This window comes from Oryx dammah, unplaced genomic scaffold (assembly GCF_014754425.2).
Source record: "Oryx dammah isolate SB20612 unplaced genomic scaffold, SCBI_Odam_1.1 HiC_scaffold_9, whole genome shotgun sequence".
Classification (NCBI taxonomy): Eukaryota; Metazoa; Chordata; class Mammalia; order Artiodactyla; family Bovidae; genus Oryx; species Oryx dammah.
Window position 1 is genome coordinate 2176673 of NW_024070193.1, and position 14358 is coordinate 2191030.

Here is a 14358-nt window from a genome sequence, read left to right on the forward strand (position 1 = left end):
GACATGTTCCAGCAATTTCACTTCTGGGAATATACAGAAAACAACCGAAAGCCGTGTCTTGAAGAGATATCTGTACACTCATTACCTGTCCTGGGTCACCCACACTGACTTTTATGAGAGAGAGAAATAAAACTCTAGCTGATTTAAGCTTGCTGTTGTTTCTGGGTTTAGCAGCCAGGTTTTTATCCCAGTCAATTCAAAGGATTCTATGAAAGAAAGAGTGAGTATTGAAAGGACAGTAAATAAAAAAGAGGTCCTATGTGACCCAGCAACCCCCCTACTGGGCAAAAACCCTGAGAAAGCCACGATTATAAAAGATACATGTGCCCCAACAGTCACTGCAGCACTATTTACAATAACCAGGGCGAGGAAGGAACCTCGATGTCCATCGGCAGATAAATGGACAAAGAAGGTGTGGTTCATATATACACGATGGAACATTCAGTTCAGTTCAGTTCAGTCACTCAGTCGTGTCCGACTCTTTGCAACCCCATGAATCACAGCACGCCAGGCCTCCCTGTCCATCACCAACTCCCGGAGTTCACTCAGACTCACGTCCATCGAGTCCGTGATGCCATCCAGCCATCTCATCCTCTGTCGTCCCCTTCTCCTCCTGCCTCCAATCCCTCCCAGCATCAGAGTCTTTTCCAATGAGTCAACTCTTCGCATCAGGTGGCCAAAGTACTGGAGTTTCAGCTTCAACATCAGTCCTTCCAATGAACACCCAGGACTGATCTCCTTTAGGATGGACTGGTTGGATCTCCTTGCAGTCCAAGGGACTCTCAAGAGTCTTCTCCAACACCACAGTTCAAAAGCATCAATTCTTTGGCACTCAGCTTTCTTCACAGTCCGACTCTCACATCCACACATGACCACTGGAAAAACCATAGCCTTGACTAGACAGACCTTTGTTGGCAAAGTAATGTCTCTACTTTTGAATATGCTATCTAGGTTGGTCATAACTTTCCTTCCAAGGAGTAAGCGTCTTTTAATTTCATGGCTGCAATCACCATCTGCAGTGATTTTGGAGCCCCCCCAAAATAAAGTCTGACACTGTTTCCACTGTTTCCCCATCTATTTCCCATGAAGTGATGGGACTGGATGCCATGATCTTCATTTTCTGAATATTGAGCTTTAAGCCAAGTTTTTCACTCTCCTCTTTCACTTTCATCAAGAGGCTTTTTAGTTCCTCTTCACTTTCTGCCATAAGTGTCATCTGCATATCTGAGGTAATTGATATTTCTCCCTGGCAATCTTGATTCCAGCTTGTGCTTCTTCCAGCCCAGCGTTTCTCATGATGTACCCCGCATATAAGTTAAATAAGCAGGGTGACAATATACAGCCTTGACATACTCCTTTTCCTATTTGGAACCAGTCTGTTGTTCCATGTCCAGTTCTAACTGTTGCTTCCTGACCTGCATACAGATTTCTCAAGAGGCAGGTCAGGTGGTCTGGTATTCCCATCTCTTTCAGAATTTTCCACAGTTTATTGTGATCCACACAGTCAAGGCTTTAGCACAGTCAATAAAGCAGAAATAGATGTTTTTCTGGAACTCTCTTGCTTTTTCCATGATCTAGCGAATGTTAGCAATTTGATCTCTGATTCCTCTGCCTTTTCTAAAACCAGCTTGAACATCAGGAAGTTCTCGGTTCACGTATTGCTGAAGCCTGGCTTGGAGAATTTTGAGCATTACTTTACTAGCGTGTGAGATGAGTGCAATTGTGTGGTAGTTTGAGCATTCTTTGGCATTGCCTTTCTTTGGGATTGGAGTGAAAACTGACCTTTTCCAGTCCTGTGGCCACTGCTGAGTTTTCCAAATTTGCTGGTATATTGAGTACAGCACTTTCATAGCATCATCTTTCAGGATTTGAAATAGCTCAACTGGAATTCCATCACCTCCACTAGCTTTGTTCATAGTGATGTTTTCTAAGGCCCACTTGACTTCACATTCCAGGAAGTCTGGCTCTAGGTGAGTGATCACATCATCATGATTATCTTGGTTGTGAAGATCTTTTTTGTACAGTTCTTCCGTGTATTCTTGCCACCTCTTCTTAATATCTTCTGCTTCTGTTAGGTCCAGACCATTTCTGTCCTTTATCGAGCCCATCTTTGCATGAAATGTTCCCTTGGTATCTCTAATTTTCTTGAAGAGATCTCTAGTCTTTCCCATTCTGTTGTTTTCCTCTATTTCTTTGCATTGATCGCTGAAGAAGGCTTTCTTATCTCTCCTTGCTATTCTTTGGAACTCTGCATTCAGATGCTTATATCTTTTCTTTTCTCCTTTGCTTTTTGCCTCTCTTCTTTTCACAGCTATTTGTAATGCCTCCTCAGACAGCCATTTTGCTTTTTTGCATTTCTTTTCCATGGGGATGGTCTTGATCCCTGTCTCCTGTACAATGTCACGAACCTCAGTCCATAGTTCATCAGGCACTCTGTCTATCAGATCTAGGCCCTTGAATCTATGTGTCACTTCCACTGTATAATCATAAGGGATTTGATTTAGGTCATACCTGAATGGTCTAGCGGTTTTCCCTACTTTCTTCAATTTAAGTCTGAATTTGGCAATAAGGAGTTCATGGTCTGAGCCACAGTCAGCTCCCAGTCTTGTTTTTGCTGACTGTATAGAGCCTCTCCATCTTTGGCTGCAAAGAATATAATCAATCTGATTTCAGTGTTGGAATATTACTAATTACTAATATTAAATAAATTAATAATATTAATATTATTCAGTGTTGGAATGGAATATTACTCAGCCATAAAAAGAACGAATGTGAGTCACTTTTAGTGAGGTGGATGAACCTAGAGCCTGTTATACAGAGTGAGGTAAGTCAGAAAGAGGAAAACAAATATGGTCTTAATATATTAGCACATATATATGAAATCTAGAAAAATGGTACTGATGAACCTATTTGCAAAGAAGGAATGGAGATGCAGATGACGAGAATGAGCTTGTGGACACAGTCAGGGAGGGAGGGAGAGGAATGGAGGCACCATCGTGTGTAAAGTGGATAGCTGGTGAGAAGCTGTGTGTCACACAGGCAGCCCAGCCTGGCCCTCTGTGGTGACCTAGGGGGGTGGGGTGAGGGGAGGGGTGGGAATCTCAAGAAACAGGGGATAGATGTATAATTATGGCTGATCTGCATTGTTGCAGAAACCAAGATAGCATTGCAAAAAAATTTTTAAATAATATTTTATTAAAAAATTAAATTGTTAAAAAAAAAACATGAAAAAAGGGAGTTCTAATACACAGATAATATAGACAGGCCCTTAGAGGGCGTCACCTCTCTGCCAGCCCCCAGCCTCAAGTTTCCCTCCCTCTGCACAAATTTCCAGCACAGCCAAGGCTTCCTGGGAAACCGGCCCACGATCAGAAGGAATCTGGGAATATTGACGAGTGATCAGGTTGGCGGTCCTGGATGGATGCCGAGGTTGGGAAACAAATGGGATTGATTATCTTGAACGCATCTGACCTAGCTTCCCCTTTCCCTTGTAAGTGAGAGAGCATTAAACCTCATCCCAGTAATCACGCCCATGCTTTTGCAGTCACGGTTGCAGATCTAGGAGCAAAGCAGAAAAGGAGAAAAGAAGCCTCGGGTAGGGACTGTGACTGACGGGGGAAACCGCATTGAAGAGGCAGCTGACCAACAGCATTAGGGTGACCTGTGCTTTGTTTAGCAACTTGGGGGCGGAAATCAAGTCCCCCTCTGCTTTTTGAAACTAAAACAGACTTCAGTCTGCACGTGCTAGGTAAGCATGACTTTTTGGAAGATGGCGAAGAATTACTCCAGCAATTCAAAAGACCTCTTGAAAGAGAGCTGGATCCAGCCTCTCACAGGGTGGGAGTTGGTCGGGATTTCTTCCGTCCCTGCCACACTGTGAGTTTCTGTGGAGCCCCGGTCCCGTGCAGGCTGGCCCTCGGCCAGTGTTCGGGCCACAGCGCTGTCCCACACTGTTTAAGGCTTGGGCTCCTAATCTCGGGTTGAGCCGTCGTCCCCAGATCACGCCCACCGTGCTGGGCGTTCTTAGTGTAAGTACCATACACACTCCTCTGCCAACACACACAACTAGGCCTGGCCTTGAGCCCTGGTCAGGATGGCCCAGGGGTGATGTCCCCGTTGACGGCTCTATATGTCCATTCTTGCAAGGGGTCTCCAGTCAGGAACACCCCAACTGGTTAGACCGGTTAGTGTGTGCCGTGTGTGTGCTCAGCTGCTCACTTGTTTCAGACTCTTTGTGACCCCGTGGACTATAGCCTGTCCAGTTCCTCCATTCATGGGATTTCCCAGGCAAGGATACTGGAGTAGGCTGCCATTTCCTCCTCCAGGGGATCTTGCCAACACGGGGATCGAACCTGCGTCTCTTGGGTGTCCTGCATTGGCAGGCGGAGTCTTTATCACTGTGTCACCTGGGAAGTCCTAAACCGAAGAATTCTTCGCACTCAGCCTTCTTTAGGCCCAACTTACCACTGTGCAATTTGCAACTATTTTCTCCCATTCTCTGGGTGGCCAAAATGGGTCCTTTTAACACCAGGGGGTGCTGGGCAGGCGATTCCTCCGACCTACACCTGATCAGTCTAGGCTTCTGGAAGGTGGGAATTAGTCTTCTCTCCTCTCACAGCAGGGGCACCTCCAAGGCCCACAGGAAAGGTGAGAACGATTCCACCCAAACTGATTAGCTCGATCACCTTGAATTAGTCAGGTCCCTTCCCAAAGGTGAATTTGAAAGCCCAGTGTATCCAAGGATTTCTTCCTGCTCTTTCTGGAATCAAGCCCAGGTGTGACCCTTGCCCAAGACTGCACAGATTATTTTTTTCCTAAACCATCTAATTTCTTATCAGTTTGTGGCAGTCATAATTCACATTCATGATGGAATTTCCCTTTATGGAAGGATTCCGTGGAAAAATAGATAGCCTCAGATTTTCCTTTTCTTACACAAATGTCTTCCAGTTGCACTGTTATCTCTAATTCTCATATTTGGTACAGCATGTTACATGCAGTAGCTTCTTTTATAAATTGTAGGAGTAGCTTCTTAATAAAGGTTCAAGATTAGAGCACATTTTTCAGTCTATAAGAGGGTTCTAATGAATGTCCTTTCATTTATGCTGACGTCAGTCCTGAGAGAGAATGGACCAGGGAGTGACGTGTCCCTTGCAATTCAGAAATTTGAGGCTCAGAGAAGTGAAGGGACTTCCCCAAGATTACACAGGAATGGGAGCCAGGTAAATGGGCTTTACACCCAGACCAACATTGACCCCAGCCTCTGCTCTGGGTGCTGCATCCGGCCGCCTCTGTAAAGCACTCAGACAAAATAAAAGACACCTAGTTACATTTGAATTTCACATAAACAGCGAATTTTTTTTTAGTCCCTCGTGGCTCGGACGGTAAAATTGTCCGCCTGCAATGCTGGAGACCCAGGTTCAATCCCTGGGTCGGGAAGATCCCCTGGAGAAGGAAATGGCAACCCACTCCAGTACTCTTGCCTGGAACATTCCATGGATGGAGGAATCTCGTAGGCTACAGTCCGTGGGGTCACAAAGAGTCAGACATGACTTCACGACTTCGCTTTCACTTTCACTTTCTTTCATGTCCCATATTGCAGGGACGCACTAATGTTAAGAGTCTTTGTTATTTACTGAAATTCAAATGTAAATGAGCATATTGCACTTTTATTTGCTAAACCTGGTAACCCTAACCTGGGGGACACCTTAAGTGGCCACTGAGGCCCAGAGAGGGACAGCGATCTGCTCAAAAACACACAGGAAGGGACTTCCCTGGCCATCCAGTGCTTAAGACTCTCCCTTCCAATGCAGGGGGCGCAGGTTTGACCCCTGATCAGGGAACTAAGACCTAAGATCCCACATGTCTCAGGGTGCAGCCAAAAAGTAAAAAAAAAAAAAAAAGATACAGGAGAAGTCAGAGCAAACCCAGGACTGAGGGCAGTGTGCCTGTTCCCAGTTCCTGCCCCTGTGTGAGGTTGCCAAGTGCTCCCAAGTCGAGGGAACAGGGGTGCTGGCGAGCACAGCTGTCCCTCTCCAAGCGCTGCCTTCAGGCCGTCCCCTCCCCAGCTGTCCTACCTAACCGCCCACCCCAAAACCAGGAAGCACGTCCCAGTGCGGAAAGATAAGCAGAGCGAGGTCACACCCATTAGAGGAGAAGGTGTTAATCGAGATTTCCAGACAGGGAGCACAGGCTGCTCAGGAAACAGCTGATGAAGCAGAAGCCTCCAATTAAGAAGCAATTGGAGTGTTTGCCGCAAACCCAGCGCAGCCAGTGCAGCAGAGACCCTCAGGCTGCTCTCGTCCCCGCAGCAGCTCAAACGAGGGACCTCAGACCAGGCATCTCCCCTCCCTGGGCTCTGCTTCCTGGCTTGTGAAATGAGGCGGTGATGCCGGTTGCTATTTAAGCACACTGCTGACCACCACACAGGCAAGTCCAAGGAGGTGGGAGGGTTTTTTCCCTCCAACACTGGACATTTCTTCATGGAATTCTAGTGCTCCCTGCCCCGCTCCGCCTCCACTCTGCACTCCACCTAAGGCCCTTATTCTCTCATTTGTTGTGGACTCAAATGCTAGTATCTGTTATTTTCGTCCCTTAATTAAATTTCTATTTCCAGACCCCATTCCTCTAGGTTGGCAATTCAAAGATTGCTTTCTCCCTAACCCCAGGATATACCGACATCCCAAAGGGATTAAATGTGGTGCTGACGCATCTGTTGGGGGCAGGTCAGCAGCCTCCACTGAGGTGTCATCTTGGTCCCAGCCGAGCATCAGGAGTGGTCCCTGCTGGTTGCCATGGAGATCATGCTCCCATCTGCTGAGGATGCAGCTTGTGGTCAATTGATGGTTATAATGGCCCCAATTTTTCTTGATTCCTAACATCCATATGCTTTGGTAGTGCTTGCCCCCACTGGTGACAGGCTTGACAAGTGTAATAGAAAGAGAGTTGACCAGCATGAAGTAAATGACTTTCATGTAGCAGGGGTCAATGTTCATTTATACACTTGGGTTGCACTTAGTTTTGCTTGGTTAGGAAACACATTTCTGTATCTCCCCAGAGGCATCAGGGGACTTATCTCTTTTAATTGCAATAAATGAATGTCAGGATATGTGGCCTGGGATTTGCTTCAGAATGGAGCCAAATATACAGTTGAAACAAGTTCATCACGAGTTGATCGTCACTGAGGCCAGAGGATGGGGACTTGGGGCTCTTTTGTATAATTCTCTCCACATTGGTAACTGTGTGAAATCTTTCAATGGGGAAAAAGCCCCTTGAAATCCTGCCAGCCCCCTGGAACCACAAAGTCGTGCCCACCCCTCCTGCTGGGGAAGATGACACAGCCCGAGTGGCAGACTCAGCGTTTTCCTGGGAATCTTCATCATGTTCGTGCCCGAGGGGTCCGTTGTATCCAACTCCGTAATTCCACGGACTGTAGCCCACCAGGCTCCTGTCTGTGGGATTTCCCAGACAAGAATACTGGAGTGGGTTGCCATTTCCTCCTCTACATGGCACACAGGAGATGCTCAGCAAATATCTGTTGGCTGAAGATCAGGTCAGTTCAGTCCAGTCGCTCAGTCGTGTCCGACTCTTTGCGACCCCATGGGCTGCAGCACTCCAGGCCTCCCTGTCCATCCCCAACTCCTGCAGTTCACCCAAACTCATGTCTATTGAGTGGGTGATGCCATCCAACCATCTCATCCTCTGTCGTCCCCTTCTCCTCCTGCCTTCAATCTTTCCCAGCATCAGTCTTTTCCAATGAGTCAGTTCTTTGCATCAGGTGGCCAAAGTATTGGAGTTTCAGCTTCAGCATCAATCCTTCCAATGAATGTTCAGGACTGATTTCCTCTAGGATTGACTGGTTGGATCTCCTTGCTGTCCAAGGGACTCTCAAGAGTCTTCTCCAACAACACAGTTCAAAAGCATCAAGTCTTTGGTGCTCAGCTTTCTTTATAGTCCAGCTCTCAGATCCATACATGACTACTGGAAAAACCATAGCTTTGACTAGATGGACCTTTGTTGGCAAAGTGATGTCTCTGCTTTTTAATATGCTGTCTGGACTGGTCATAGCTTTTCTTCCAAGAAGCAAGCTTCTTTTAATTTTATGGCTGCAGGCACAGTCTGTTGTTCCATATCCAGTTCTAACTGTATGCAGATGCTTCTTGACCTGCATACAGATTTCTCAGGAGGCAGGTCAGGTGGTTTGGAATTTCCCATCTTTTTCAGAATTTTCCACAGTTTGTTTTGATCCACACAGTGAAAGGCTTTGGCATAGTCAATAAAGCAGAAGTAGATGTTTTTTTGGAACTCTCTTGCTTTTTCGATGATCCAGCGAATGTTGGCAATTTGATCTCTTGTTCCTCTGCCTTTTCTAAAACCAGCTTGAACATTAGGAAGTTCACGGTTCATGTATTGCTGAAGCCTGGCTTGGAGAATTTGCGGTAGTTTGGGCATTCTTTGGTATTGCCTTTCTTTGGGATTGGAATGAAAACTGACCTTTTCCAGTCCTGTGACCACTGCTGAGTTTTCCAAATTTGCTGGCATATTGAGTGCAGCACTTTCACAGCATCGTCTTTCAGGATTTGAAATAGCTCAACTGGAATTCCATCACCTCCACTAGCTTTGTCCATAGTGATGCTTCCTAAGGCCCACTTGACTTCACATTCCAAGATGTCTGGCACTAGATGAGTGATCACACCATCGTGGTCATCTGGGTCATAAAGATTAGAGCAGTGTGGCTCAAATTAGAATAACAGGCTTCTGGCTTTCCTAAATCAACAAAATGATAGTAAAGTTCACCTGGAAAAATACATCTGCAAATAACAGCCAAGATTAGCCAGAAAAAAGAAGGGACCAGGGCCCGCCCTAAAAGGACACAGCCTCATGGGAAAGAGTAGCTCGATAGATCAGTGGGGTGCTGCTGAGTAGTTGTTCTCAGCCCTGGCTTCACGTTAGGCTCCCCTAAAATGCTTCTAAAAAGCACACAAACAGGAGACAGTGCTTGGGCCTTATTCCCAGAGACTGTGATCCATCACGGTGGCACCTGGGCAACTGGTGTTTTCTTCCTTTCTAAAAACTTTGAATTTACCAGTGTTTAATTCTGTATTTTCTTAAATCTCTCCAGGGGACTCTTGCGCAGCCAGGACTGAGAACCACTGGGTTGGCGACTCCCGAAGCGGGCTTGGCACCCAGGAATGTGTAATTTATGGTAAAGTGGCATTTCACACTGGTGGCAATAAGAAGGGTTCTTCAACCAGCGCTGCTGAGATAATTACTTCAGCATTTGGAAAGACCACTGGGTGTTTACGCCTGGCATCAGATTAAATCCCACACGGATCAGAGTCTTAAATGTGACAATAGGAGAAGGAGGGGAAGGAAAAGCCGTGAAAGTTCCTGAAGAAGTTATGAATCAGTTTATAACTGGGGAAGATCTGCCAAAGCTGGTTATAAGCCTAAAGAGGAAAAAGCCTGTAACTTTTAAAACCATAAAAACATTTGATTCCTGAATGTCACCAAGTACGGTACATGAAGTGAAAAAATGAATGACAAACTAGAAAAATCTATTTAGAATACACGTGCCAGGCAATGGACTACCTTTCCGTGATTAACAGAGAGCTCAACTCAGCAGTAAGGTTCTGACACCAATTGTAATTCTGCCCACCAGTGACGCTGTGTGGGCTCTATTCGGACAGCAAGCAAGTCTGTGGCACCAGCTGGGTGTCCTACTGTGTGTAAGTGTTAGTCGCTCAGTCGTGTCCGACTCTTTGCGACCTCATGGGCTGCAGCACACCAGACCTCCCTGTCCTTCACCAGCTCCCGGAGTTTGCCCAGGTTCATGAGACAGGAAACCACAGGCGCACACAAAACTTGAGCCCTAATGTGCATAGCAACAGTATTCCCCAAACCCAAAAGATGGGAACAACCCAAGCGTCCATCATCTGATAAATGGATAAACAGGACGCGCTCTGTCCCTATTATGGAATGTTATTCTGTCGCAAAAGGAATGAAGTCCTGAGGCCTGCTACGACGTGGACGAGCCTCGAAAACATTCCACTCAGTGAAATGTCAGACACGGAAGTCTATATATTACATCATTTCATTTTATAAAATGTCCAGAATAGGCCAATCAATAGATGCAGAGAGTGGACTAATGGTTGCCTGGGGCTCGGGGGCAGGAGGAAACGCAGCAGTGTCTGTCAGTGATTACACATTTTTTTTTTTTTTTTGCGAGAGAGTGGTGATGAAATGTTCTAAAACTGATTATGCGGATGGTGGCATGACACTCAATATATTGAGATGATTAAATTGTGCACTTTAAATGGGTGAATTGTTTAGCAGGTGAATTACATCTCATAAAGCTGTTAAGAAAACACTGACATATGACTTTTCACTTCTCAGACTGGCAAATTAGTAAGAGTGTAAGGATATAGACTCCCTCTTATATTGTCGATAAAAGTGTAAATTGGTGGCACCTTTCTGAAGAGCATTTTGGCAACCGCTGCCAGATTTAAAAGCTCACACACTCTTCATCCGAGGGCTTCCACTTCCAGCTGACCCTATGGAAATGCTGCACATCCAGGTACAGCCAGGAGATGCGGCCGGGGCTTTGTAAGAGCAAAGAAACAGGAAATGAACACACGTGCACAGAGAATGCAATCTTACTGTGGAAATAAAATACAACCATTCAAAAAGAGGTGGAGACGGAGGACGTGTTGATCTGGAGAGATCTTCAGGGAGGTCGTTCAGGTGTAACACTTGCAAAGTGCAGAACAACGGGCAGAGAGCAACTCTGTTTCAATCAGTAAAAATGCTGATTTACCCAAGCATTCAGGAAGGAAATGCGAAAAAAGGAATCACCTCCCGGAGGAGGGCTGCGGTAGAGAAGCTTTTAGTTCTTATCATCTTTTGGGAACAGTTTAAATTTTCTAAATGTGTGCATACATTAACTTTATTTTTTAAATGCCACCAGGATTGTCTGTGCAGTGGCATTCCAAGCCGCTTTTCATTTTCTTCATGTTCTTCTGTATTGAAAAAAGAAAACCTTGAAAAATCTCTTGCGCTGCTGACAAATGTGTGATGGTTTTGTGTGTGTGTGTGTGTGTGTGTGTGTGTGTGTGTGAGATGAACTGCTGCTGCCCATGAGGACCCTTGCAGAATCCACGCCCTCCGTCTCTGGGCCTGTTTCTCATACTCAGGGAAAGAGCTGGGGGAGCTGGGCTGGGAGTACGGCTGGCTTTAAAGGCTGGAAGCTGTTACTTCACTGACAGCCCGAAGCTCTCTCCAGAGGCAGCCTCATACCCTTCTGGGCCTGCCCACCTGGATCTATGGGGCAGGTGAGCTTGGTGGGGTCCAGGTGAGACGGCAGGAGGAGGGTCCACTCCTCTGAAATAGGAGCGCCGTGGGGAAGGCTCTGAGCGGATGCTGTGCTGGTCTGAACCAGCTCAACCAAAGCCCACTTTCTGAGTGAGGGCTGAAGGGGTCTCTGAAGGCTGGTAGCCCCTGGGCCCAGCCGGTAATGGTCCCCTGGAGCAGGCCTGGAGTCCGGGAACCTGTGAATGTGCTCCCATAGGTGTTTATGGGCTTGCAGATCTGTGCTTCCCGCATGTTAGAAGCCACGTGTGACACGCCCATGTCTCCGTCTCCTCCCTCCCTCCCACCTCTCTTCTTTCAGCATCTGTATTCCAGCAACGTCCGCCTCTGGGGCGGAGGCACAGGGGTGAAGACTCTTCATTTCAGGGAGGGTCAGGAGTCCACGGGAGCACTGTGTAGGGCTTGCCACCTTCCTCCTGGGACAATCCACAAAACCCGTCCTGGGAGAACCAAAGAATTGGCCAGGGTTAGTGGGCCGCGGGCGGGGCGCGGTGGACCACGCAGTTACTGCGTTTGTAGCCGCTTCACACCTGCTCCCGCCTGTGTGCTTGTGTGTGTGTCTGGGTGTGATGTGGTTTATGTGTGCCTATGGCCGTGGAGTGTGTCCCTCCACGCGTGCAGCTGCGGGACACCCCTCGAGGGACAGGGCCCAAGCAGCTGTGGGCTAATGAGATGCCGAGGCTGTGGAGTGACTTCCCTCAGGGCCCGTTCTCCCTGGTGGAGCCGACTGCTGCTGGGAGTCCAGAGACGGGAGCAATGATTTCCTTCCACCCAGGGTGTCCAAACGTCCCTGCTGCTCTCCAGAGGCCCTGCCGACCTGACAAAAGCTGCTAGATCTTGCCTGCAGGGGTGTCTCGGTGGACAGAGTAGGACTCTGTAAAAAGAGGCCCCTAAACACTCAGCACAAATAACTTAGTTTATTTCTCCAGCCATAGTAGTGTGGGAAGGTGGTCTGGCGTGGATGTTTGACGGTGTTCTCGAGTCCCAGAGCTCCCCAGGCCACCTTGCTCCTCCACCACACAGGACACAACCTGCGAATCCTCTTGCCCACTCTTTTGGCCTCAGGTCCCAATTCAGCCTGCCCCAGATCTTTGTTCTGTCACCAAGAGGCTCAGCCACATGACTTCCCAAACCACAGAGCAGGCTCCCTGAGATGAAGCCTGGCTCTCCCAGAGACAATGGACCACGGTGCGCACTTTTCCCCCACGTTATTATTAAATATGAACTCTTTCTTTTTGTGGCTACAGGTTGGTTATCTGTCCACATCCCCAGCCTTTGGGCAAAGTACTTTACTCTGTGCCCCCAGTGTCCCCATCTGTAAAACAGGGATAACCATAGTTCAAATCCGAGGTTTGCTGTATGGATCAAATTCTAGGTTGGTTCCTAGGATCAACTGAGCTTAAAGCTTTTAGAATTGAGCCTAACACATGGTCCGTGCTATTTTAATAATAATCAGCATGATTATCTGTTTGGATTCTCTCCATCTCTCCATGGGGTGGAAGGGCAGGCATCACTTCACCTTGAGACAAAGAAATGAAGGACCAGTTGCCCAAGGCCACAGTGCTGGCAGGCTGCTGGCTGGGTCTGGATTTAATCCAGACCTGAACCTCAGTGACCTCATGATAAACTTGGGGTGATCATGGAGCCCCCCGGTAGTATTAGGTTGTGAGAGTCCAGTGAAAGTGAAAAGGGTTAGTCGCTCAGTCATGTCTGACTCTTTGCAACCCCTTGGACTGTAGCCTGTCAGACTCCTCTGTCCATAGGATTCTCCAGGCAAGAATACTGGAGTGGGTAGCCTTTCCCTTCTCCAGGGAATCTTCCCCACCCAGGGATCAAACCCAGGTCTCCTGAGTTGGAGGCAGTCTGTTTACGTTCTGAGCCGCGAGGGGAGCTCTGAGAGTCCAGTGCTGACACGCAATCAGGTGATAGGAACGTGGAGGACACCATTTAAACGACCGTGCCCTTCCCCTTCATAGGGACCCCCAGTCTCCAGGCCCGTCACACCTACGCTCTCACACAGCCAGCAGGGATCCCAGCTGCCCTGTGCCTGGCAGCCCTGGGGTCAGCTGCTCCTGTGCCCCGGGCGGGGCGGCTGGGCCTTCAGAGAAGCCCATTGTCTCCATCCTCTGGGGCTCTATTGTTAGGGCCTCCTCCCAGGGCGCAGCCCCAAGACACTCAGCTGTTACCCGGCTAGTCTTGGCTTCCCGAGGTGGAGGAGGGGTGAACGTGCAGATGATAAACAACTGTACCCTGAAGACTGGGTCACAGTCTGGTTCTACGGATAAGGACACGGAGGCTCGGAGAGGCTAAAGGACTGTGTGCGGGGCGCTTGTCTCAAGCCAGAGCTGCCGGACGAGGCTGGGCAGTGGGAGCGGGGGACCTCGAGGCAGCGAGGTCAGGCATCGTATTAGGTCGGAAATGTCAAGGCCAGAACACCCGGCCCCCGACCTCATCTCGCTAGTGGAAACAGAGACCCTAGAGCGCTCGCCCAGCTGGGGTCGGGGTCACACAGCGACTCCGCCTCCGAGTCCGCCCGGAAGCCGGGCGTCCCTAGCCCCCCGGATCTCCCGGCCTTGGGGCCACTAAGACGGGCCGGGAGGCCGGGGCGGGGCTATTGCTCCTGTTCCAGTTCTGCGACGAGCGGCCCTCCCCCTAAGGGGCGCGGCTTTCGAGCAGAGCGAGATCTCACTGGATGTTTGCCTGCGGAAGGCGGGACTTGGCGCTTGAAGGACGTTGGGGGCGTGGCCTCCGTCCGCACCGCCCGAGAGCTGGGCGCGGGACTCCGACCCTCTGTGACGCAGGCCCGAGCGGGGGCGGGGCCGGGCCGAGCCTCTCGAGCTCCGCCCCCAGCGGAGGCGGCCGAGGCCGGGGGCGTGTCCTGGGCGGGGCCGCGCCCCGCCCCGCCCGGTCGCGGAGCGGTGGCGGCGCAGGGAGGGCCCGGCCCCGGGATGTGAGTGCGGCGGGGGCGGGGGCGCGGGCTGGGGCGCCGGCCAG

General features: G+C 49.0%; 1 protein-coding gene across 1 annotated transcript in view; it reads left to right on the plus strand.

The window, feature by feature from the left end:
- Window positions 1-14233: 14233 nt before the first annotated feature.
- The window catches only part of HDAC11 (histone deacetylase 11), a 14737-nt gene continuing 14612 nt past the window's right edge, over window positions 14234-14358 (plus strand). The window contains exon 1 of the mRNA XM_040246672.1: window positions 14234-14314. Within this exon, the coding sequence (XP_040102606.1) occupies window positions 14313-14314 (2 nt within the window). The 5' untranslated portion in view covers window positions 14234-14312. The remainder of the gene's footprint in view (window positions 14315-14358) is intronic.